Source organism: Manacus candei, unplaced genomic scaffold, assembly GCF_025592945.1.
Source record: "Manacus candei isolate 608988 ecotype Guabito, Panama unplaced genomic scaffold, ASM2559294v1 h1tg000050l, whole genome shotgun sequence".
Taxonomy (NCBI): Eukaryota; Metazoa; Chordata; class Aves; order Passeriformes; family Pipridae; genus Manacus; species Manacus candei.
Window position 1 is genome coordinate 10,464,373 of NW_026138098.1, and position 24,951 is coordinate 10,489,323.

Here is a 24,951-nt window from a genome sequence, read left to right on the forward strand (position 1 = left end):
ACTCAAAAACCCTGATTTGCTCTTTTCATAACAAAACATAAAACTGAAAAGCTGATATAAAGCAGAGCAGGACAATTGTCACTATATGAGGAATCAGCCAAGAAATTTACACTGGTAACTCCACCCTTCTGCTGCAATCCCTTAAATATGTCAAATGAGATTAGACCAATACTGTGGTAATACTTGTGCCAACAATCAGAACTAACAGACATTTTTGCAAAGGCAGAATTCATACGCACAAGATTTGTTTTTAATCTGCACAAATGGAGTAGTTAATTTTATACCCTCCTACTGGATGCTGGAAAGCTCTGCTCTCAGACTCCCGGTCTCCATCAGTACTGTTTGTCCCCAGATCTCATTGGTGCAGACCGGTCCCAGTGCAGAAGGCAAGTATAAGAGTCACAACCCTTACAAGTATTAGTTAGGGGTCTCTCAGGGTCAGGAGACTGTGCTGACATTTTGAACCATGTGGTACTGTGACTGAGTACCTCTCCTTAAGATAACTCCACAGATAGCAAGTCAGAGGTTCCTCAGTCTTCATTGCCCCAGAAAACCCACAGGCCTGTGCAAGGACCATTACTGCCATCCACACTGAAATGAATTAAGGTTCTGAATTAAGGTTTCACTGTCAATTGCATTTGAACATTGCCTAACTTTTAAAGGCTTGGCTTTGCAAGCTTCCTAATGCTCCTGTAATACCGGTAGCATTTCCTGTGTTCCTGAAAAGGACAACTGTCAGTGCAAGATCATGCAGCATCACAGCACCTCTGTGGGTCATCAGCCATGCTGACACCTTTGTGTGCCCAACACAGACTTCTGTCCCTTTTACTCAAAGAGAAGCAGCAGCACAGGACTGTTATCCTCCATCTAAATCATCAGAGGGGGATGACTGTTGGAATTTGGATTATTCAATGGATTCATAAGACCACTCCTAAGGCTATTCAGTATTTACACAGTTGTTTCAAGCATATTTCTACAAAGCAGTGTGATTTACTAAGAGCTAGCTCTTACACAATGAGCTAAAATAAAGCAATTAATTAGTTAAACTTGCTTAAGCTGACCACAAGATCAATCTAGCAACTTCAGAATCATCTTTGACTGAATTCAGATACCTCTGATATAATGGTCCCACTTGCCTTTTCTTAATTTAGTGGCTGCCAGACTAATGAATTGACCCTTTCTCTCTTGGTCATGTGGCCTTTTCACTACCTCCTCCCAACTGTAAAATTTTTGTCATGTAACTACAAGAAAGCCTGCTCTCCTCCCCCAGGCAGGCAGCTGCTGCTGTGTCCAAGGACACTCGGCTCCAGTAGTTTCTGTACCACAGGCTGGGGCAGACAGCACAAGAAGCAAATTCTTTGCTGGCTGAGCCAATATGAAGGCCAGCCTCAGGGAAGCTCTGTTCCACTTCCAGCTCTGCAAGTCAGGATGTCCCAGCGAGCACAGCCCGTTGGGCCCCTTTCCACCCACATACCCCTCTGCTCTGCCCTGTGCGGGGCTGCTTCCCACAGCTCTTCCCTGCTACTCCATTCCCTTCCCCTTTGCCTATGCCTGGCCTCCACTTTCAGAGTTGGATTGCTTGTTCCTTCCCCAGGCTGCCTCTCCTTTCTTAACTTCCAATAGGGTCTCCAGCTTTGGTTCCCTACATCAGGTCCTAGTTCAGTCTCTTACCTGGTTCTTCATGTCACCACCTATCCCCCTGACTTCCTTCACTTTTCCTTCTTGTTTCTTGTACTGGCAAACTGAATTCTGCCAGTTCCTTACCAGCCAGTCTCAGCATAAAACTCTAATTCCCTGTTTCTCTTTCTTTGTGTATTTCAATTTCCCTCTATCCCATCTCAAATCTCCAAGTTCCCTGTCCTAGGTTTTTATCTTTTCATCCACACCTCAGTCTATCAGATCTTCCTGCCCTATCCTATCCCTTTTCCTTTTGAATAATTGCTTTATCAGAAGTTTGGCTTCAGTCTCTTAGCCAAAGTTTGTAATGGGTCTCTATTCTGGGAGAGAGAAGCATGTTTTGAAGGCTGATGGCACAACAAAGCCCACTTCATTTTGTGACTATCACACCCATCACAAAAATAGTGTATGCCTTTGTCATTCTTTTCTATCTTCCCCCTCATTGTCACTTTGGCTCCACTGCCTTTATTATGAGTATACAAAGACAGGGAAGGCTGGACCAGTTGGCACAACTCAGAAGCTGAAGGGTACAGAGTAAGGCACAGAAACCATGGCTGGAGGATGCACGTGGACACTCAGAGCCCTTGTCAATGTCTAGAAGCTGACACCAAGCTCTGTCCCATTGAAAACAGAGACTGCCTCCCCAGAGCAAAAGTTTCTGCTTGGGGCAAGGTGCCTTTGCAATACAAAGGAGGATGCAAAGAAGGAGAACCTCAAAATGTGTTTCTCTGTTGAAAGACTCAGTACAGTAAGATGTTGCTATTTTTACTCTCTGTTCCTTTTATATGTTCAGAGCCAGGTCTGCTTACTTGAAGTTATTTTTGCTTTTTTCTCCATTTTTTTTCTACAAAGCAAATGTATGATAAAAGGACGGAGTACCTATGTTCTCAAAAACAAGCAGCATGATTTAGGGTTGTAGAACTTTGTGTAAAAAACAATTTTTGTCCTGCCAGCTTCAACTTTCAACTCATTAGCCACCTATCTATGTCCGTTAGCAATTTTTTAAGCAGGCTTCCTAGGTCTTACAGGAGCTCTTCCAGATGGAACAACAGGACATATCAACACTAAAACAGCACATCCAAAATGTCATGCATGAAGTTATTTTCTCTTACTTGTATGCACACAAACTTCTTCCAGTATGCACTGTGTCCTAACTGCCCCTGGGCCAGCAGTTCTTTGGTTTATTTAGTTCAAGAGAAAACTGCAAATCCAGCAGGCTAATCTGGAAGCTAATCTTCAGTTATACAAATGGAGAGTCAACCAGTTCAAACAATTTATCTTTCAAAGTCAACACGACAAACAAACAAGCAAGAGCTTTTTCATTCACAACAGACAATAAACTGTGGTTTTTTAGTGTAGCTATTCTACACAGGATAGTATCAGCTGTTAGAAACTCCTACTTTTCTCTGCAGTGAAAAGACAGAGCAAATTAAAGGCTTCAGTTGCCTGTACTTTGAAAGGGGAGAAAGGCCAGAATGAAAAACTCAGTTAAACTGAAACAGATGCTGATTATTCCAGCTCCAATCAGGGCATCCCTAAAGAAATCAACCTTTCTCGACTTCATTCTTCTGGTACTTGCAAATCCATTTCTGACATCGCAGGGTAATTCAAAAGGACAAAGCAGGATCCAACAGGAAATTCTGTGCTTCTCCGAGCTGAGGTTTGCAGCACCTGAATTTCAGTAGGCAGTGGGTCTACCAAGAACTAACCATGTCCAGGACTAGTGTAACTCCCACAATTAAGGGGCAAGAGGGGATGGGTATTCACAAAAGCTAGTTTAAGTCTACAGAGGTTGAGCTTTGCCTGTAGTCAATAAGATAAGACTATGCTTAGGCACTCTGAATAATATTCTGAAGAAATCACTTTTTCCATTGACCTCATTCAGACCCTGGGGAGTTGAGCTTTCCAAGGGAAAAGCCACTTCCTCCCCAGGAAAGTGCATTCAAGTCTAAGTGGCCCTGGGTTCCCCAGCTCTTTACATGCCACACATTGCTTTTGGACTCGGATGCTGCACAAGTGCTGTGGGTCTGTGTGCCTGCAGGTGGTACAAGGCATCTCCTACCACTGTACCTGTTTCACTTGGCTCTTGTGTCAGTCTTCTAAAACTGGCTGGCACCAATAATCTGGTATGGTGTGGCTTAGATTTCATTTACACTGCATGTTGTTTCATGCCTTCAAAGGTCCGTGAAGATTAGTACCAGGCTGACTGGTATGGCATGGTATGTAGGAATGCGAGTGTAGCCCAAGTTTTCCTCTGCTGAACTTTATACAAGGGCATATCCTGACTGTTCCACATAAAAGAGGGTGCAGGCTTCCACTTCCCTGCGTTCCTCTCTGACCTTCCAGTTCTCAACAGTCACAATGGAGTGGCAGTGTAGCTCATCTTTCTAAGGGAGAGCCTGACAACAACCAGTTCTGTACTGGATCATTTTCAGCTGATAAAGGTGTGAAGCCAAAGGAAGGAGGCTCCCACAGTATACAAGAAAGGGGAAAGGTCTCTGGGAGTGGTGGCTTCAGGAAGGCAGAACAATTTTTATTACAAGCTTTTTTTGAGATTGCTGTAAACAACTCAACTGGGTCCTAAAAGTGACTGGGAGTGGCAGCACGTCCATGCTGAGCTGTGTAAAACAGCTGCCCCATGCCCAGGCACGTATCACTGCCAGCAGGTTAACCAAGGCCACAGGCAGAGGCAGTTTTACTTGGGATTACATCTTGTCACTGCTGCAAGCTCTGCTGTCTGAAAGGTGGGAGAAGATGAAGCAGCTGAATAGAAGAGTCCCCAGGAAAACAAACAAACAAACAACCCACATTCACATTCCCACAAACAGAAAAACATTCTTAAAAGTAACTTGGGAAGAAAAAGTTGAGTTTGAATAAAATATTTGCCTGTTGGTCTTAATAGCTGCAGCTCTGCTATTTTCTCTTCCTCTTCCAGGCTGTCAGCAGGGATTGAGTGTTCTCCTAGAGCTAGGGATGGGTTTCCTGAGTGGTGACAAATAGCAGTAAAGCCTGAAGTGAATTCCAATCCTAATATAAATTGCTCTTTCCTGCAGAAAAGAGAGGGATGAAAAATAAAACAAATCAGAAAATAGTATGTAATGAGTAATCTTACAGTTCAGCTAGAGGAAGTGAAAAGAACCACCCCAATAATGATGCTGGCTCAGTTAGGGAGCCAGGCATTATAGGGAGTACACCTGTAGAGGAAAGTTTCAGCTGAGGATTTCTAAAAAAAAAAAAACAAACCTGAAAACCAGATCATTCAGGTGCAAATAGATCTTCCAAAAGGACATCATGAAACTCTTTCTGCCCAGAGCCATGAAAAGTAGAGCAGCATGAGTGCCAGCAACCCTAATACTTATTATTATTGTTGTATTGCAGAAGAGCCTTGATCTGGGTGCAGGGGGCTGTGCAAGAAGTGTTTAGATTCAGAGGTGGAAGACCAGAAAAATGACATACATTTGTCACAGACACAGGGAGCATGAGGAAAGAAAAGCAGTCAGTGTGCTGCCAAGTTTTTTTATAGGCTATACGGACATTGAGAGTGTTGGAGAGAGCTCTGAAAGATTATTTTTTCAACACACATTAATAAGGGGCTGGTTGCAAGGCTGTGAGGAAGCACAGACATATTTGAAATGGTAGCAAGTTGGCAGTGGAACTGGTCATCACAAGCTGATCTCAGGAAAGAGCCGACATCCCGGTAATAGTCTGGAACAGATGAACAGGGATGAGCTAGGGAAAGACAGGTCTTGAAAAGGAAGGCATTTGACACACACAAAAAAAGAGAGAGTTAGTAGACAGAAAAGAAAGAAGCAACACAGAGCAACAGGCTAAGAACAGTCCTGCATTGTGAGGACAAGGGCTTAGTTATTCAAGAGTTTTCTTTCCCTCTCTTGTTTCTCGGGGGGAGGAGTAGTGTTTCAAGGCAGAATAATACAATCATTTGTCTGTGTCAGGAAATTTATGGTTTGACTTTACCATGTGTTAAAATATTGATTCTCTTTCTAACATATGCTTTAGATATTGACAATAGTTTTTCTATACAGAAGACTGACTTCTGCATACAAAAGGCAGGACTTCATCATAGGATCCAGCGAAGCTGAGTAAAAACAAAGTGATGTAAGTGAAGCACAAGTCTCGAATTTTTTCCACTCAATTAAATAAAGATAGCAAGAGAGACACTGAGCAGTGTGTGGCGGTAAGAAGCTGGAATAATTAAACAATAATATGACAGACGGTGCATTTACGGGCAATTACAGCATGCCTCTGCTGGCACTCCAAGGCACAGGGCCAAAGACTTAAGCGATTCAAACCACACAAGTAGAGCAGTAACCTCCTAGAAATGCCAGGATAGAGCATTTGGCCTGGGAGCCGAGGATGGGACTTACACACAGTCAGGTCTCTGCATTTACCAGGTTTTAGCAGGAAGAGCAGCCTGTCCAAAAGCTGGTTTTGTGTCCCTTGGATAATAGATTTCCAGACACTTTTACGTATGTAGCAGTGAAAGAAAAATCATCACACTGAATAGGGTCATCTCCTTCTTGTCTTTTGCATACAGCTTGAGGATCCCACTGCAGCAAACAACAAATTTAAAATAAGTATATTCTGAAAGCTCAACTAAAAGAAATCACTTGTCTGTCAACTCCCTTTCAAAAACAAGGACTGGGTTAAACACAAGCTATCAAGCTTCAGGCTCTGAAGGCATTTGGGATTCTTTGGGATTCCCTCAGGGAGTCACACCAGGCTTTCTGTTCCCCGCCTTACCCCACCCAGTAAACCCAAACCACCTTCCTCCTCCAGTCTCTGAAGCTGGGCTCTGTGTCCCATGGTACCACTCAGCAGCTTAAGGAGACAATTGCATGAAATCTGCACCTGTATTTCTGAAAGCATTGGTGTGCATTGTTCAACACAGTCACAGTCATGCTGGCACCCTGCACTTCTGATCTTGTCAGCACATATAGAGGTGAAACACGCTCTAGATTTTTAGAAAAGAAGAAAAGAGAGAGAGATCTGAGTGGAAAGTAAACAGAGATCAGGTGCTGTTAAAAGCTTCTTAAACTGTCAACAAAGTATGTACTTAAACTCAGGAGAGAAAGTCACCTTCAAGATGGGTAGTTCTCATCAAAGCGGCTTTATTTTTAAACACCCTTTGTCTGGAGCTACATGATTATACAGGACTCTGAACCAAATTTTTGTTTTTTAAAGTAAGGACTTGATTCCAGACTTTCTTGTTATATGGAAAACATGGAAAAAGTGAACTTGAAAGGCTCAAAAAGCAGAAGGAAAATAAAAAGCATTTAAAATGTACAGAGACAAAAACCAAGCCTCATAAACAAATGGGACTGGCAACATTGCTTCACCTAAATGCTTTTTTCTTCTACTTAGTAGATGTTTCTCAAGACTTGAAATAAGTGTTGTTTTGTATCTGCAGGGCTTTCAGCAAGTGGCTGCCAAATTACGAAACACTCTGGATTCCAGCAATGCACATCTCTGCTGTCTGCTGCACTCGGAGTATCTGGGAAGAGGAGGAGGAAAACAAGCTTATCATTTATAAAATTATTGCTGGTTTTGTGGTTGTGAGGCTCTCTGCAGTGTACAAGAATAACTTGTTTGTGACATCAGTAAAACAAGGATGTGCAACCGAGAGCGTGTTGTCCTCTCCATGGATACCACACTCACGTTTTCTCTAACACTGGGTTTTATCTGAAGATCAAGTCTCAGGACTTGGGAAGCTGCATGCCACGGGGACACAGCTTGAGACCTGGGCATCATGATGGCTGTAGTCTAGTTCTGATTTCTCCAGCCACGTGGGGTGACACCGAGATAATGCACTGACTCAGCACAGACCCACTGCAAGTGCACAGTGCTTTTTCCCAGATTGAAAGGTTTTGGCAAATAACTTTCTAGCTATTTCTGGAAACTGGAAAGGTCCATGAGAGAAATGAGTGTATGTTCAAGCACATGTTGATCCTAGAGACCAAAAATGGCAAAAAAATGGGGTATAACTTCAGCATAGGGAAAGATTTGATCCCTCATCTGTAATTAGAAAAGTCACAACTTCTCTTCTTGCTTCTTTTCCAACAAAACAAGGGGAATTATGTCCTCCATGACATGCTTCTCCCTCTTAAGTATAGCTAATACCACTCTAGTGAATAAATCAGCCTTACTCAAAACTAAACTCAGTACTGTTTTTAAGGCACTTTGAAAAGTAGGATATTAAGCTGCAGACAATGCCTATGCCTCTCTCTCTCATCCAGACCTCCCAGTCCTGAAGGTGGTAACTGTGGGGTTTTTTACCAACTGAGAGAGGTGTCTTAAAAGTAGACTTACAAGAGACTGCTGAAAACAACCTCCACAGTCACGTTTGTCCCAGTACTATCAGCTTTTTAAATAAGCTGCCAAGCTGGCATTTGAGTAACTAAAAAAACGGATTTAGTATAGGATGCCAGACTCCACTTCTCAGTCACTAAAATGCTCATGTAACAAATTGAGCTGACCATTGTTTCTTATCACCAAGCAAACAAACCCCGTTGGCAGGAAAACTGCATTTGGAAAGTGATTCCCTACACGACTGAGACAGGCTCCAAACGCCCGTCCTCACATAATGCTGGACTCCAGGCAGTCATTGGCACTGTGAAGGACACTGGCAAAAAAACTGGCCTCCAATTTGATTTACAACACTTTGCTTTCAGTTTATTTCTGTTGCTCCACAGGCCGTATTTTTTACCACAGGAATAACTCTTGGTTCCACAGTGTGGAATTTTCAGTCATAACTCATTGTCTTTTATGTTCACTTTCAGCCATAGCCATATCTAAGATGCTGAATTGTTTTTTAAAAACAAACAACAACCGAATTACTGATCTGCAAATTGCACTTACTGTTTAAAATGCCCTGCTCTACAAACATCCATCATAAATCCGTCCCTAGTCCTTTCCCTTCCAGTCAGTACGAAATACTAATTGGCACATGGACTAACACATCAGACAAAGAATCTTTTCCCATTGAAATCAGTCAGAATGCTTCTGAGCACTTCAAAGAGTAGAGAAGGATGTCCCAAGCGAGCACATCCATTTTACAGCGTCATCCATGCCAGTTTTCTGACCTGAGAGTGGAATATGTGAGTAACAACAAAAAGGGCCCATTTCTGTGCTACCCGGGACCAACCCAGAAGTGTTATCTTTGGCCAGCTCCACAAAAGGCAGGAAGGAGGAGACCCACTCTCACCCTCTGTGGGTTCTGCTGGCCTCCAATCCAACATCAGGCGAGGCTTCCAGCGAGGTGAAAGCGGGTTACCTGAGGGACTGTCAGCTTCCTACTCTAGGTTGCTTAGAGGAAAAAGGAAATAGTTCTGGAACAATGCAGACAGAGACTTTAAATAACTATCAGAGAGGTGTCGCTTACTGGAACATAAATGTTTTATCACAGTTTTATGTCCCAGCAAACCTAAGCCTTGGATCTCACAGCTGACAGGTCCAGCATGGTGCCTAAGCTTGCAGAGGGGAGCATGCCGACAGCCACCATCAAGGCAGAATGGAAAAGAATTATTAGCAAAAATAATTTTCTCCCTCATTTTACTCATCCACACCAGGCTTTGTGCATAGCAAGAAGCCAGCTCTCAATCCTAGAACAATTAAAGGAGTTGTCACCACCTGCCAGGGCCAGGTTAGCAGGATTACCAGCCTGCACTGCCAATCCTCAAGGCACACACTGTGTGCCGGGCACACAGGCAAGCTCATTAGCAAACTCTAAAATTACACCACGTCCCGGAATCGGGGCTTGCTGGGACATCGCAGAGGCCCAGGATAGGCAAATCCCTGTCCGCCGACACCGGGTCAAACCGCGGCTCCCCACGGGGGTTTCCCAGGGAAGCTGCTCCCAGCAGCAAGGATCTTCCAAAAGGCGAACCTATCCTCTTGGGGGGCGGGGGGATCCCGGTACGCTGGCCCATCAGGTTCGGCGACATTTAATCTCTCGGTGTTTAGAAAGACACCGGCTTTTACTGCTGTTTACATGTCAAACAGGACCTTGATTCACGTCGCGAATCCCGAGGCGCTGCCTGGAAATGAACACCGGGACGCGTACGCCCTGGCCACGCCTGTCTGCTGGACGGTGTCTGCTGAGGATTTTCTGTAAAAAAAAAAAAAAAAAAAAAAACCAACACAACCATAAAAGCGCCCCAAAGCCCAGGTTTGAGGCGAGCGGGGGGAGGTGCGGCGGCCCCGGCGGGCGGGCAGGCAGCGGCTCGCCGGGGCCGGGCAGGCCCGCGCAGGTGGGACGGCACCGCCCCAGCGCAGAGCCTGGCGCAGCTGAGGCAGGGAGCGGCATCCCGGCCCCGGGACAGCCCCGGCGGAGCCACTCCCGTCCCGCCCGGCGCTGCCCCGGCGCAGCGCCACGCCAGGGACTACAATTCCCAGCGCGCACGTTGGCAGCCAGCGCTCCCGCTAGGCCTACCACTCCCGGCACTCCCGGGAGGGCACGACAAGCAAAACGCGGGCGGGGCTCCGCGCGGGGCGCGCTGGGAGTTGTAGTTCTCCCGCCGGCGGTCCCGTGCGGAGCCGCCATGCCGGAGGGGACGGGAGCGCTGCGGGAGGTGCTGCCCAAGCAAGGTACGGCCCGCGGGCGCGGCTCAGCCCGGCCCGCCCGGCCCGGCGCTCACGCACCGCCCTTCTCCCCCCTCAGGACAGTTGTCGGTGGAGGACGCGGCCACCATGGTGCTGTGCAAGCCCAAGATCCTGCCGCTCAAGTCGGTGTCGCTGGAGAAGCTGGAGAAGCTGCAGCGGGCGGCGCTGGAGGCCGCGCAGCCGCCCGAGGGGGCCCCGCCGCCGTCCGCGGGGGCCGCGCCGGCCCAGCCATAGCCCCGGGCGGGGGGCGCCGAGCCTGGCGGGGCCGAGCCTGGCGGGGCCGCTCCCGCGATCGAGGTAGCGCTTTGTAACGGGGCTTGCGGATTAAAGTCTGGCCTGGACCGCAGGAGGTGGTGCTGCGCTGGGCGGGGGAGGCCGCGTGTCGGGTGCTTTTCGTGTAGAAGTTCCGCTGGTCGCTTCAAAGGCGAGGTTTTAAACGCGGCTTTAGAGGTACCAGAACCGTCCCGGGCAGGAGCTGTTCTGGGAGGGCCCCGGCAGACCGCGGGAGGAGCCAAGTTACACAACCCCACTGCTCTAAGCGGGGTTTACCAGACCCGCTTAAGGAGGGCATCGCTTGTCTGCTGGAGCACGTCGTGTTCCCGGGCCTGGAACGGCTACTTCCCAGCACTTCTGAACACCTCAAATCTGGACATGAAACTGAAAAAGACAGGAGAGGCTCCACTGTGTTCCTGTACACGAGTATTCCTTAGATTCATCTTCTTGTTGAGCAAGGGCTTGGCAGAGCTGTGCTGTACAGACACGTTCACAGTATCTGTGCCAGCCTGGACGCTCCTACGCCAGGCACTTGTGTTTTCAAAAACAGATCTGGTAAATACTTACCATGAGTTTAATTACTCAGTGCTCTCACGCTGATTGCAATACCAAAGGGCGGTGTTAGATGTACTGCCGAATTGCACACACTTCAGAGATTTGAACACAGTTAAATTTGTTCTGTTTAAAAGAAATAAAAAGGAGGCACAAACAAGAGCTTCACAAAAAATATTTTTAATATGTTTTACCAGAACTTTTCACTTTTCCAGTTACATAGAAAAAAAAGACAAGTTCGGTACACGGGGGGTGAAACCAACCAGTGTTCTCCCCTGAAAAAGATGAATTTATCTTTATGATCCAACTCTTTATTTTCTTGGGCTCTTTAAAACAAAGAAACTTCTATTTTTTTTTCCTCCCAAAGCACAGTATTTCTTCAGCAGCAATGGAAATGGGATCACAGCAGCTCAACTTGACCCTTCTATAAAGCTTAGTATAAACAGTGATTCTTATGATGACAGCACTGTCCTGGAAAGAGCGCGCAGCAGTCGGACGTGGATGCACATGGGGAATGATTAGGTCATAAACATGGCACGTACAGAGATAGCTTATTTGAAGGCACCACCACAGCAGTGGCCAGTTGTTCTACTATTATGCCCAAAGAAAGAACACTTCTTTCTGAAATTTACAAAACTATTTAAAAAAAAAAACAACCAAAACAACAAAACAAAACCAAAAAACCAATTTGTACCCAAAACATGTGCTTTTAAAAAAATACGAACTGTGCTAAGCAACTCTCAGATTTGGTATATTATATATGTGTATACATATATACATACACACACGGAAGAAGCATGCGTGTTTGTATATATAGATAGCTAGCTATGTTCCCTTTAAACTTGTAAGGCTTCAGGAGTCAGTTCTCACATTCAGTAGCTTTCCAGCTTAAGACGACCTCCATCTCCTTCGCTCACGAAACGCTTTCTGCCCCTGTAAGAAAGTAGAAAATATCTTCAGTAACTGAGAGTAGCATTGCTTGTTTTTTATCCCTAAGAAGAACCTTCTTGGGAGTCAAATATAAGGTGTGCAAATTCAGCAGGGTTAGCAGTGATCACAGTATCAGCTCAACTGCTTAAAAATGCAAGTTTGAAAACCTAGGAATGGCAGTTTTCTACCCAAAACTGAAGCACAAAAGCCAAAAATGCCTCTCAGCATACTAATGGTAACTGAAATATAATCAAGCTTTTGATGCAGTGATGACTCTCAACCCTCCCACATCCCAAACTTGCAAAGCATTTGATACCAAGACACACACAAACACAGTTTTAAGAGTAAAGTTCACAAATGGAGGCTGTTCTTGATAAAGACACTAACATTTCAAGATCCAAATTTATCACAAGCTGTCAAGATGGTTTAAGAACTCTAACAAAACACCTAAACTGGAAAAGATCTGTCGAATAAATAGTATTCCCAATGTATAAAACTATGAATAATAGTTCTGACATCACATTTAAAAATTTACATGTATTTACATGTATTCCCCACAGGAAATGAAACTGGTTAATTGTATTGTGACCATTAAGGAGAAAACAGCAGACTGATTAGCTACAGTTCAAACAGAATTAATTATGCCATAAGTAAGTAAACAACAACAAACCAAAAGCACTATACAAACCACATGACAGATATGAGGGATTGGGTGTATAGAACTTACCTCACATTAGTGTCCTGACAGAAAGATTAGAACTGGTTGTCTCATCTTAGAACTCTATTCATGCTGTTTGGTAAGTTTAAACCATTTTTAAAGAATTTTTTTTTGAGGGGGGATTGCCCCACTGTAGCTGACAGTTTTCCACTGTCACCTACATGGATCATTGTGACACCTGAATCTTCCATCTCGGTGCTGCACTCATTTCTATCAAGCAAGTCAGCAATCCAGAGGAGAGGCAGCCCTCATCCTCTGGGGAGCACTGAGGTGCTGCCTGGGACTCACCAGAGGCTGACTCCCCTCAACTATTTATCCCAGCCTCCACATAACAGGTTTCACATCAGTGCAGCTTCTTAATAAACTTTTTACCAATTCAACTCTCTGTCCATCCTCCACAGTTTCCACTTCCAATCTGTAATACTGTGGTCACAAGATCCTGCTTTCTGTTACCCACCATAGGAAGAAAGCAGTGCCTTCGCCATCTACAATGGAACAAGTACCTTGAAGGGCAGAGGTCTCTCAGTGGTTTGGAGATTATTCCAGCCTGAAAGCATTCCTCTACAAACCGCTCAAGCACGGAATAGGAGTGTGGCACATCCAGGTTAATGTCTGGGATTTCACAGTAAACTCGTTCATAGCCCTGCAGTACAAGGATTCAAATAATGATCTGGTTATTCTACAATTTTATTACAATTTTTAAATACGCTTCTGCACTCAGAGGATTTATTTTTCAATATGGTTTCACACATACCATGGACACTTTCAACAAACCTGAAGCAGAGCAGCTGCCAGTCAGTGAAAAAACAAGGTATAATACCAGCCAATACCAGGGTATTGTGCAACTACCTACCTTCATAAAAACACCAGCTGAGTTTTTAACTTCTTTAGAAGTCAGAAATCCAGACAGTACAAAATCTGTACGTTAGCCTGGCTGCTACCACATGGGTAGTAACATGGGAAGAAAATTTGGTATGTCTTCCATGTAAATGAACAAAATGTGGCCACAAATCACCACCACGAGTTTATGGAGCAAGAGAAACAATGGTTACAACCAGGTGACTTCATCACAGCTGGGTAAATTCTGCCCTAAGTCCTGGTGTGGTACCCAGTTCTGTGCCCTGGGACAGGTTGGAGAAGACCTCTAAAATCATTGGGTCCAACCATTAACCCAGCACTACCAAGTCCACCAAGTGCCCCCTCTGCACGTCTTAAATCCCTCCAGAGATTCCCTGGCAACCTGTTCCAATGTTTGACAAACCTTTCGGTGAGGAATATTTTCCTAATACCCAATCTAAAGCTTCCCTGGCACAACTTGAGGCCATTCCTATAAGCAACAAATTATTTGTATGGGATACAGAATGGCCATGGAGAATGCAAAAAAAAAAACCAAACAACCTAGCAGTCAGCAATAGACTGCAAGTAGTACTTAAATGAAGGTAGAATGAAGGTAGAAACTACAGAAATTTTGGAAGACCTTACACAGAATTCTCTATGTGCCATACTCACTCTTTTCATTTGGTCCACAGTAATGACAGACGACTTCCAGAGAGTCTTCAACAAATCCAGTATCATTTGAAAGGTCTTTTCTCCAGTTGACTCCAAAACCAGCACAATGGCCTAAAACAAATCATGCAAGTGTTCTGACTAAAAAGAAAACAGTGGCTCAGGTACATGGTGTGTAAGTATATGAAGTGCAAAATGGAATGAATGCATTATTAGGCATTTTCTGGGGAAACAAGTCCATTTGTTACGTACACTCATAATGTCAGTTTATTATTATTATTATTATTTGAAAATGAAAACTGATGAAAAGTTCTTTACATAAGATAAAAGGTATGAAAAACCAGAAAGGACCAGACAGAGTGAGAACTATTACCTTTCTGTCTCTGGTTTCAGAATTACATGACTATATCCATATGGCTGCTGCAGTACAGATGGCATATAATTAATTTTGTGAAATTAATTTTGTATCCATAGGTTTTTTGTATCTGTGATTTCAGAAGAACTAAGAAGTTTAAAATCTATAAATCTTCACAACCGACATCAATTGAAATGATTCTGGTTTTCTATTGTGAAAGAATTTTCTAAAACGAGTCAATTTACTGCAAAGGAAATTTTGTAGATTGTGGGTGTTCAGCTTTATTGGTAAACAACCATTTCCCAATCTGGCAGATAAAAGAGTACAAATGGTAATAGTCTCCCATATAGTCTGGGTCTGAAATATCTCAGAGCTTTTACAAATCTGCTAGATGAAACAATCCCACCCTGAAAAAGGAAGCTCTATAACTTAACAAAAACAGGTAACACCCATTAGAATACCCAGATATCTGAAACTAAAAAAAAAAACAAACAACAACAACAAAACAAACAAACAAACAAAAAGCAACAAAAACAAAACAAACAAAAAAAAACCCAACAGAGCACTGGGAGTTCTTTTTGCTGCTATTCCACAGCAGAAAATAAACTGAGCTCTCATTTTTCAGGAGAATTCATATCATAATATGAATTCAACTATTTAACCCCCCAAAATTAGTTCTGGATCTTCCCAGAGTCAGCAGCAGCTTACTTGTTGCACAATACACACAAAAATGAGCACACAAACCATTAACTTTACATGAAACAATTTAGTTATTCAAATAACAGAACAAGCAACCTGAGCTTCAAATTCCAGTTATATTATTTGCATGCCCACATCAAATTGCTGACAATTATTAAAGGGACTCTGATTTCTCCTTACTTCATATACAAGTTCATGGTGAAAATGGGGTACTTCCAGTTCCTGAAGGCAACGCTCAGCTTCCAGTACATCTCCGGAAAGCAAATACTCTTTCAGCAACATATCAATCTATTGAATTTTAAAACAAACAAGAAATCCCAACATTAATTAGATAAATTTAAAACCTGTCAACTGTTTTGATAATCCACAATCAACCCAGGAGCAAGTTAGTTCTTCAAATTTGCTTCCAGTCTTTTTATAAATGTAATTAAATCCTGGTATTAATTAAATTGAGATGTTATCAGTAACCTGAAACAAAGTGTAAGCCAAATACCTACCCACAGTGCTAATGCACAAGCACCAAAACCATTACTTTATAAGCTGTGTTGTATCACCATAGAAAGTTAATATGGGTGCCATTAAGTTTATCTGCTCCCTTGAACACCTCCTCCTGTCATCTGTTACACTCACAGCCTAGACATTATTTTTATTATTTCCTTTAAACCTGCTTACTTCACAGAATGGATCCCTAAACACTCCTGTTTCTGCCTCTCTCTTTTTTCACAGTTGTTACTGTGCTTTTGATCAGCAATGCCAAAAAAAATTAGTTTATCTAGTTTAGCCAGTTTCATCTTGGCTCTTCTAATTACTTCAGCATTTTATATTGTGAGCTCTCAAAAAGCTAAATGCTTAAAAGTTTTGCTTAAAGCAAAAATAAACATACACTTGCAATACAGAATGTTATTTTACTGGCATGTTCCCACCAGTGACAAATACTACAAAATCAACGAAATTACCTATATCAGTTTTTAAACACTACTTTGTATAAATGAATTATAAAAAAGAAAAAACCCAAATAACAAAACAAAACCAACCTCTTTAACCAGGTGTTTCACGGACTGTTGGCCCCCTCCTGACCCCCACACGCTGTCAATGCGCTTCCCACCCTTGCTCATGCTCAGCAGCACGGTCGCTCGGTCCAGCGCAGCTCTGAAAGCAGAGTCAGTGTTTTAGAACAGTATCACAGAACTTCATTAAAATGCATCTGCAACTTCTCCCATGGCCATTTCTCTTCAGGCAAAGCTACCAGATATCAGGGAAGAGGTCAGGGTTAGCAACTCCATGGGAACCATGCAGCAACTGAGCTCCCTAAATTTTCTGCCACCTTTACACTCCTGGTCATACCATGGTAAGGTCAGGTAACAACCCTGTGATGGCATGATCTGAGTCATCAATGCAGACCCTGCAACATCCTCACAGAAAAGAGCTGAATATTTTCTTATGCAGAGATGGATTGTATCCTGGCTCCTCCAAGAACGCAGCTTGGCAGGTATATCTCAAACAAAGAAGGCCTGAGTTGCTGCCACACTGAAGAACAGCTTTTCTACTGAAATATTATTTTCCATTTGGGTCTAAAGAATTATGAAACCTTAAGAATTTAAGCCAAGAAAGCACTTCAGAAGGTAAATATGTAGTTGGGAAAAAATGGCACAAGCTAGGGATGCTTGCCAGTTTTTTGAAAAAAAGAATAAAAAGGGAAGTAAGGTAAAAAAAAGAAGCCTCAGATACAGTATGTACCATCCAGCTAAAGAAGGAACAGTTATCCCAGTCCTCATGCTGGGGGCAAGCCAATAACAATAACTCTATTCACCAAGATTTAACGAGCAGAAAAGACTGGCCAAGAAATAAAAAAGGCAACAAAGCATCCCAGATGTGCAGAATGCAGGCTACAATCCTTCCAATCACAGGAGACATTTGTATAAGTGACAGACAATTGTCACGACTCAGATCCCCGAGGTAGGCAGCTAAGTATGCCCCTTCCTTCTAAAAGTGCTCAACTAAGTCACTACAAATGCCACTTCTAGAAGATACAGGAGTTCAGCACCTCTGTATCAAGCCTGAAACATATACTTACGAGAGAAGAAATAATAAAACATGACTCATTATTAAAACATCCCTCTTTGTTAGGGATTGCTCCTTCAAACTTCTCACACTGACATGGAAAACAATTACACTTCTTGACAAATAAAGCATTATAGGGAAAGTCTCAGAAAGCACTGCACAAGCTTCAAACCTTTGTAAGGCAAAACAGTTAATCCCTTGTGTATTTCACAACATATTTACAGCAGCTGTCCTGATGCTATATTTACTCATTAATCACATTAAAGCTTTTTCTAAGACAAAACCTTCCATAACCACTTTTTGTTGCAGCTCATTTTTCACCCTCAAACATAAGCTGGACAACAAATCCAACAAATTGAACTCGTATATATTAATACATTTGTCAGGCACTTTCAGTATTTCTCCTCTGACTTGTGTCATTCTGGATTTTGGGTTTCTGGATGTTGGGTTTGTTGCAGACTTTGCAGGGTGTCTTTATTATTTTAAATTAAAAAAAAAAAAGCTAAAGAACCATATGATTTATCCTGAAGTCCTAAATTTCTGATCATCACCTTTGACATTTGGAATATAAAATTGTCACTATATAGAAAAGAAACTTACCGAGCTTGGACGCAATCCACAGTGCCTTTGTAGCCATCTATATAGGTGTTGCTTAGAATCCCATCTCCAACAGCTCTAGCAATAAACTGGCCCACCAACTGCAACAAAACAGAAGCATTTTTAAGTAAACGTTGAATCTCAAAGAAGTTTTAAGTAGATAATTATAATCTACTTGGTTTTCAGATTTTATTTAAATGAGCTGTCTCAAAGTAAAATCAGCCTCGGAAATTGGGTGAGGATTACAGACAGTAAGAAAATCAACAGATATTTTTTTTAAATATAGAGTATATTTCAATTTACTCAATCTATTTTAGCCACACAAAACTTTTGACTACTGGCATAAAAATTTACAAATATACCTGTGGTGCCCTGGGAGAATCCAACACCAATTCAGGTAGTTCTTTAAGCAGTCTATCAAATGATTTTTCCACATCAGTTTTGCTTACTACTGTCCCACAAAGGTCGGAGATAAGCTTAGACGTCATTTCCCTGTGACTGGCCTTCCCCTCTAAGGCCAAGGAAACAGCCAGCACTGGCACACTGTATTTCATTTCACCGAGGTTTAAATTCTTCAGCATCTCCTAAGAAAGATTTGAAAAACAAAATTTTTATTATTTAAATGTATAAATAGATTATAAATAAATAAATACATATTTATGTGCTTATATTTATATAATTACATATGTGCTTCTGCTCGGGTAATAAATGTAACTGCTTGGGTACTCCTATAACACATTTCTTGCCAATTTCTCTATAAACTCATTTACAGCTAGCAACTGGATTACCCTGTATGCTACAGGTTTGCCACCTAAAACAAAGAAATAAAAAGGCATGTAACATACCGAAACTTCATTAGTATCTCCATGTTCAAAATACTCCTGTATGATCGGTGTTAAAGTTTTTTCAAATGCTCTTTCATCCAGAGGTAAAACTACTGTTTCATAGACACAGTTCTCCTGTTTTAAAAGATAACAAAAGCATATCCCCTGAGTACTGTCTCTTCTTATATCTTATGCAGTGCTAATACTTTCGAAATAGATCTTCTAAATCCTTAATGCTTTATTCTTGGTAGTCAGTATTCTGCCAGAAAATATCAGATTATGTCTCTACTGTTGAAGTGTAGACAATACTGGCTAGATGTTATGCTTCTTCGTATTTTGAATTTACTGTTACCTGAATTCAACTGAAAGGCTGAATTTACTGGTAAACAATGGTAAACACTCCAAATTCTGTTCCTAGGATTCTGCTGACATCACACGAGCAGACAGTTCAGGAGCCTCTGTACTGAAGGGAGAGCAACAGAAGCTCCTGTCCCAGGCCAGCACAGTTAGCTGTGCCACAGCAGCTTCCCCTGCAAGTGGCGCTTGGGTCCCTGACAGCAAGTCCCTGCCTTGTTCCCTCTTCCTTAGTGACTGTGTGACCAGACAGGTGATACCATGTACGAACCAGAGAAAAGGCATTGTCAGAATATTTGTGAGCAATGACATTCTCCAAGGGAAAAAAAGAGTCACACAGCAACCACCTCTTTTATCACCTGTCCTGCAGAGTTCCAGCACACCAGATCTCCCTGCTATCATTCAGTTCCCTACTCTGCACAGACTACAGAAGCAACATTTGGAGCAACACTACAGATCTGAACAAAGAAATCTGAACAAAGACTTAGTTTTCCAACTAACGTTTAATGGACAGAAACTTTCCATGATCAAGAAGTAACAGCAGAAGTCAAAAAACCTATAATTCCATCACACCAGCCTCTGTTAACAGAAGTTACCTGGAATATTCATTCTTCATTAAACTTTCTTCTGTGTGCTTCATTTTTAATGACTATCTCTATTAATGTAAAATATTGAATTATAGGGAAAATTGATCCTGGAAGAAGGTTTTGATATTCCCACATACCACTCTTTCAGCAGCTATGGCTACAGCAAATAGCCTGTACTCAAAGGACGCCACCATTGTTCTGCTTATGTCACACAGAACTTACAATTATATTGATCTCAGGGACTTTAACAGTGTGTTTGTAATCAGTGTTTCCCTTTTAATGTTAAAAAGCCTCCTTTGCCCAATGAGCTTTACTTTCTTCCCCTTGCCCCAGTAATATGGCTGTAAGATACAACCTTCCATAACATATTCCAAATAAATACATGTCAGCATTTGTTTTTTGTTAGTGTTTGAAGAGTTTATACCAAATAGATACAAGACACTGGGAGGGTTGGGAATACAGGGACAAGAAAAAATCCGTAAAGGATACCGTCCCCCACTTAACTCCCAACTTGAGCAAGTCTGTGTTGCATTTTTAACACAGTGCCTGTGTGCAACACAGAGCAGCACTGCAACATCCACCTCCATGGGAACCAGCAGTGGAGAACACACCCGGGAAAGGAGCGCTGCTTAGTCAGGCACATAAAGACAGCTCAGGGGGTAAGATTTGTGAGTATCACACTGTGACACTTCTACACCAGCTGACTTTAACTAGCCAATAATCCATTTTTTAACATAAAACTGAGCATTTAGTGCAGCCAGGCTGACATTCACATAACTCATAAGGTCAAGCTTCCATTAATATAACCATCACAGCAAATGAAATCAGTAAAGGAAATAAAACACAACTTTGCAAAGAAACTATTTGCCTACCTGGTCATCATCATAATTAGGATCCTTAATATCTACTTCTTCCACATCATACACTTGACCTGGTGTCCCCCAGACTCCTTTACCACCTGCTCCACCTGGCAAAATATGGGAAAGTAAGGACCACCAGTTTACAAAGAACACTTCTGAGTTCAACACAAGATCCTTTCACTTAAAAGTGATCTATCACTGCTTGTACCCAGCTCTTGACTAACAATATATGCTGAAAAGGGTATGTTTCTCTGATGTATTCTCACTTCAGCAACCAGTCTTTTCATCACTTTCCAGTAAGACTCTAGGAGCAGTATGAAACTGCACAGGAATTACTGAAGGTTGAAACTGTACTTTCAAATATAACCATGCTTTAAATTTGCATTAGTAACAGTTCTGTGAAACACCAACAGTTCAAATTCGTGTATTAAGTCTTCTACAAAAAGGTAGTTACCTCAAAGGCAGAAGTTAATTGATCACAGACATATAAGATTTTCTGCTACATTTAAGAATTTCATGCTACTCTCTTCACTAAGTTACACCAACCTTTCTTTGGTAGACCTCTGCCCTTTCCAGACCGGGATCGCCTGTCCAGGAGTTTCCCCTTTGGGCTCGTTGGTACAACTCCAATCTTCAGTGTCTCTCCATTCTCACTAACAGAGTCTCCTCTCCCAGAATCTCTAGAAGAGTTTTTCCTCAACCGTCTCTTCGCTTTAGCATTTATTTTGGCTTCAGTAATCGAAGTTGCAGGAATCCAATTTCCATTGATTTCAGTTTTTCGTTCCTCAGATCCACCATTTTCTTCATCACCAGAAAATGGAGCATCATTTAGATTCTCAAGTTCTTAAAAAGGAGACAGAAAAAAAAAATCTGTTAAACACTTTTATGTCAGAATACCAAAACACATTGCATTTAAAAAGGATTATAACATTATACAGAACATCTATTTCCAGCAGCATTAAAGCAAATTATGTTGGTTTTAAAATAAGACTACATATCACAGTAATAAGGAGTTCCTTATTCTCTTGCACAAAATATTTGCAGCCTAAACAGAGCATATGTCAAGAGCTGGAAAGCAAATGAATAAACCATTTAAAAAAACATAAACCACAGAAAACCCCACCCTTGTTAAACAAAAACTATCAGAACTCTTCAGTGCCTAAGATCTAAGTGCCTAGTTCTCACTCCACCCACTCATCTCTTCATTTAGAAACAAATGAAACTGCCAATACAGTAAATTCTCTACAAACTCACTAATGTTAAAAGAGTAGTCACCCAAGTGAAATTAATTCCCTAAATCATCAACCAACATTCCCCTTTTTCAATTCAAGGAATTTCAAACACAGCTCACTAGCAAGAAAAGCAATGGTTTAGACTTAGAAGAATATAAAAACACCACTACTTTTAGATCTTGTTTTTAAAGGTGGGGAGGGAAAATGCTGTTTAATACAAAGCTTGGAGAGTTCAGTAATGAAGATTCATAGAATACATAAAGTCTTTTGAAACAGTGGGATCTCTCTTCTCTATGGATTGCTCCTCACTGTAGCTTTCATCAAGACTGTTTCTAAAACAGACATGGATTATTCTCCAGCACAATCAGATATAATAGGTTTGTTTCATACCCAACAGAAAACTCCCTCACAACTTAACGATCTCTAAATGTCTCAGAGCACCAAGAAGTGCAATAACTTCACACTTTAAGGAAGCTAGTGCACATTTTAAATTTAGACCTCAAGTCCTATTTCACAGCTAAGTTGTCTGTCTGTCTGTCTGTGTGTCCCATGCTGTATGGTTCAGCAGAATGTTGTACTGAGAGCATTAGAGTCAAAACCCTTCCTAAGCTCTTCTTCCCTTCTTAACTCATCAACATTAAAAAAAAAAAGGCACCTGGGGACCTATTTACATTCCAGTAAGTACCTTAGGAGTCCTTGCAAACTGAAAGATACACACACACAGGGGGAACAGCCTCCTTTTCTTGCAGACTAAGTGGAATCTCAAAGACATAACCTATAGCTCCACTCCTAGAAGAGCAATAATAAGGCACACAGAGGCAGCTGGTTTTCCAACTGTGCCAAACCTGCTTTACAGAAAAGTTTACTGCCATGAACTCAGAATATGAAAAGTATTTTAAATTTGTATTTGAACTTAGCTAATGTGTCACTTCACCATACCAATACATCCTCATTAGAAACATTCATTTAGCAATACTTCTCAGAACTGTGTTTTATCACTTCAAAACAGATCCATGAAAAACAGTTTTGAAAGCAAAGTGCACTAATAAAATATTTCCAACCTCAAAGTATTTACCCATATCAAAGAGGATACTACACTACAAACTGAGTAAAGTTTGATGGAACTGCCTCCTTTGTGATCAAAGAAATAACATTTAGATACTAGTGTTCGCAGATGCGAACGCTACAGCTGAGCAAATGCAGCCATTCCAGTCTAAGCTTCATCTTTCCACTCATTACTCCCACAAAAGCATTCCTTTTACGCTTGCAGCAAGCTAAAAGAGAAAAGCATGCATCACATCCAGGAAAAGATTCCTCACAAGCAGCTTTCTCAGTTTGTCTAACATTTTAATAAAACAATGAGAGATTTGCATAAAGCTACAGGAGGGGGAAAAAAGCAAACCCAAACAGAACAGGTTTCCTTCCTCTCATTCCCCAGGAGACCCCATCAGCACAACCAGCTCATCTCAGACAAATATGCACTCAAATTCTTCATGCCCAGTCTCCCATGAACTTCTTCAGTTTAGACCTGCGACCTGGTTGTCCAGAAACTACACTTTTCAATGACCACTTCTTTCTCAGTTTCCAAAGAAAATGGCCAACAACTAACACAAGTCTGGATCTGGCAACTAGGGATAAAAGGGGAAGCTACAGTCCAACCTCCTTACACAGTCTTGATCTCAGGTTCAAGACTAACGGAAATCCTCCACAGGAAACATCCAACCCATAACACTTAATATTTCTCACTGCATTACTAAACTAATATTTTTTATATAACACTGTCACTTCCAGCTGCAACCTCCTTCTCCATAATACTGTAACCAACTGGCCCTCCACTATCAGTTACCTGAAAAAACAGGCTGGACACATATAGTATTTTCCAACAATTTTCTAAAATAAAATAATTGAATTAAAAGTACATACAAAATGATGTAGATCTTCCAGCTTCTCATTTTTTCATCATAAAACCTACACATATATAAGCAATAACAGTTTTCTATAACCTTTAATACTTTGCTTGCTATATACTAAGAAGTTATCCAAATTTACCTTATTTTCCTGCCATTAAGCCAAGCAGGCTCACTTAAAATCTGTGCTTGTATGGTGCTACCTTAATTAACAAAGCCTTCTACAAATACTGACCTACACGCCAATTTAATTGTCCAAACTTGGTCGACACAGCTCTCTAGCAGAATCCCCTTTATTATCCAAATACATTCTAAATTGCTGAGAAGTAATGTATCTTCTACATCAGCCTAACCCTGCTTTAATATAAGAAATCATATGGAGCATGTTGCTACCTCAACTGCATTACATACCATCTTAACGGATAACATTTTTTTCTCAAAAACATTTAAACCTACAAAAACTCTGAATAAAGGAGTCGGTCCAGACCATCATAAACTTTGGAGACACAGAAAACAACATGAAGCTGTGTTACCTTGACTAAGCATCATAAGAGACATTTGTGATATGGACAAAACAGTGAATTTCAGAGCAGTCCCTAACACATATTTCCTAAATTTTTCCCATGCCAGCCTACTTCCAGCCAAGTCCTTCATCTTTTGATTTCCTCTAATTTTGAGGTAAATAGTTACTTGAAAGCAGAATTTGTACCTCTCAAACACACCTACACATTTTACTTTTGAGCTTATTCTTTTCTTCATGCCAGCATTACTTGAACTCAGAAGATAAGAAGACAAGTTCCAATACTATTCAGGAACTTAAAGAAATGTTAACTTTGTTATTTTAATAAATTTCGAAATAAATGTAATAAAGCAGGATACTATGATATAAAATTGAAATAACTATTCTGTAAATTTTTGATGAGTTGTTTGGTTTTTTTAACCAGTACTGTTAGAAAATTATCGGGTAATACATTTTTTCTACAGAGAACACTTCTAGTCAGCTAAGCAATTTTAAGTGAAAAAATACTGAATACATTACTTACCTGTTGGGGTGATATAAATGTGCTCCTTTTCTACTTCCATAGTTGCTTAACAGAACTGACTGTGAAATGTAAAGTCTTAATGCTTTCCTTCCAAGGCCTAAACAGAAACAGAGAAGCTTAGGGAAAGAAAAACACTAGATCAAATCTTAAAAGTAAA

General features: G+C 41.6%; 2 protein-coding genes and 1 long non-coding RNA gene across 8 annotated transcripts in view; 1 reads left to right on the forward strand and 2 right to left on the reverse strand.

The window, feature by feature from the left end:
* Positions 1 to 10,299, reverse strand: LOC127476943 (uncharacterized). 2 transcript variants are annotated; one of them, XR_007906794.1, is made up of 5 exons: positions 8,900 to 10,299; positions 7,035 to 7,189; positions 6,547 to 6,649; positions 6,087 to 6,245; positions 1 to 4,724 (listed from the first exon to the last, which is right to left on the reverse strand). It is a non-coding gene; the product is annotated as an uncharacterized LOC127476943 (long non-coding RNA). The 2 variants fall into 2 exon arrangements; XR_007906795.1 differs by having other exon boundaries at positions 6,063 to 6,245.
* BBIP1 (BBSome interacting protein 1) lies at positions 10,183 to 20,613 on the forward strand. Of its 2 annotated transcripts, XR_007906793.1 has the most exons (3): positions 10,183 to 10,281; positions 10,355 to 10,593; positions 19,230 to 20,613. XR_007906793.1 is itself a non-coding variant. In XM_051800474.1 (2 exons), the coding sequence occupies exons 1-2, from the start codon at positions 10,236 to 10,238 to the stop codon at positions 10,528 to 10,530; spliced, it is 222 nt and encodes a 73-aa protein (XP_051656434.1). In that variant the 5' UTR covers positions 10,183 to 10,235; the 3' UTR covers positions 10,531 to 11,651. The 2 variants fall into 2 exon arrangements, 1 of the variants encoding a protein (XP_051656434.1); XM_051800474.1 differs by lacking the exon at positions 19,230 to 20,613 and having other exon boundaries at positions 10,355 to 11,651.
* The window catches only part of PDCD4 (programmed cell death 4), an 18,769-nt gene continuing 5,103 nt past the window's right edge, over positions 11,286 to 24,951 (reverse strand). For all 4 annotated transcript variants that reach the window (XM_051800466.1, XM_051800467.1, XM_051800465.1 and 1 more), the window contains 11 exons: positions 24,795 to 24,891; positions 21,159 to 21,455; positions 20,625 to 20,719; positions 18,833 to 18,946; positions 18,350 to 18,571; positions 17,991 to 18,088; positions 16,364 to 16,478; positions 15,510 to 15,617; positions 14,279 to 14,389; positions 13,273 to 13,412; positions 11,286 to 12,054 (listed from right to left, as the gene is read on the reverse strand). In XM_051800466.1, coding sequence (XP_051656426.1) covers positions 11,994 to 12,054; positions 13,273 to 13,412; positions 14,279 to 14,389; positions 15,510 to 15,617; positions 16,364 to 16,478; positions 17,991 to 18,088; positions 18,350 to 18,571; positions 18,833 to 18,946; positions 20,625 to 20,719; positions 21,159 to 21,455; positions 24,795 to 24,834 — 1,401 coding nt within the window. In that variant the 5' untranslated portion in view covers positions 24,835 to 24,891 and the 3' untranslated portion in view covers positions 11,286 to 11,993. The remainder of the gene's footprint in view (positions 12,055 to 13,272; positions 13,413 to 14,278; positions 14,390 to 15,509; positions 15,618 to 16,363; positions 16,479 to 17,990; positions 18,089 to 18,349; positions 18,572 to 18,832; positions 18,947 to 20,624; positions 20,720 to 21,158; positions 21,456 to 24,794; positions 24,892 to 24,951) is intronic.

What these genes read in the sequence shown, in the direction of transcription:
- BBIP1 (XM_051800474.1), top strand. Translation starts at nt 10,236, where the DNA reads ATGCCGGAGGGGACGGGAGCGCTGCGGGAGGTGCTGCCCAAGCAAG. An exon ending in GGAGGTGCTGCCCAAGCAAG is followed by an intron (nt 10,282 to 10,354) that starts GTACGGCCCGCG and finishes CTCCCCCCTCAG; the next exon opens with GACAGTTGTCGGTGGAGGAC.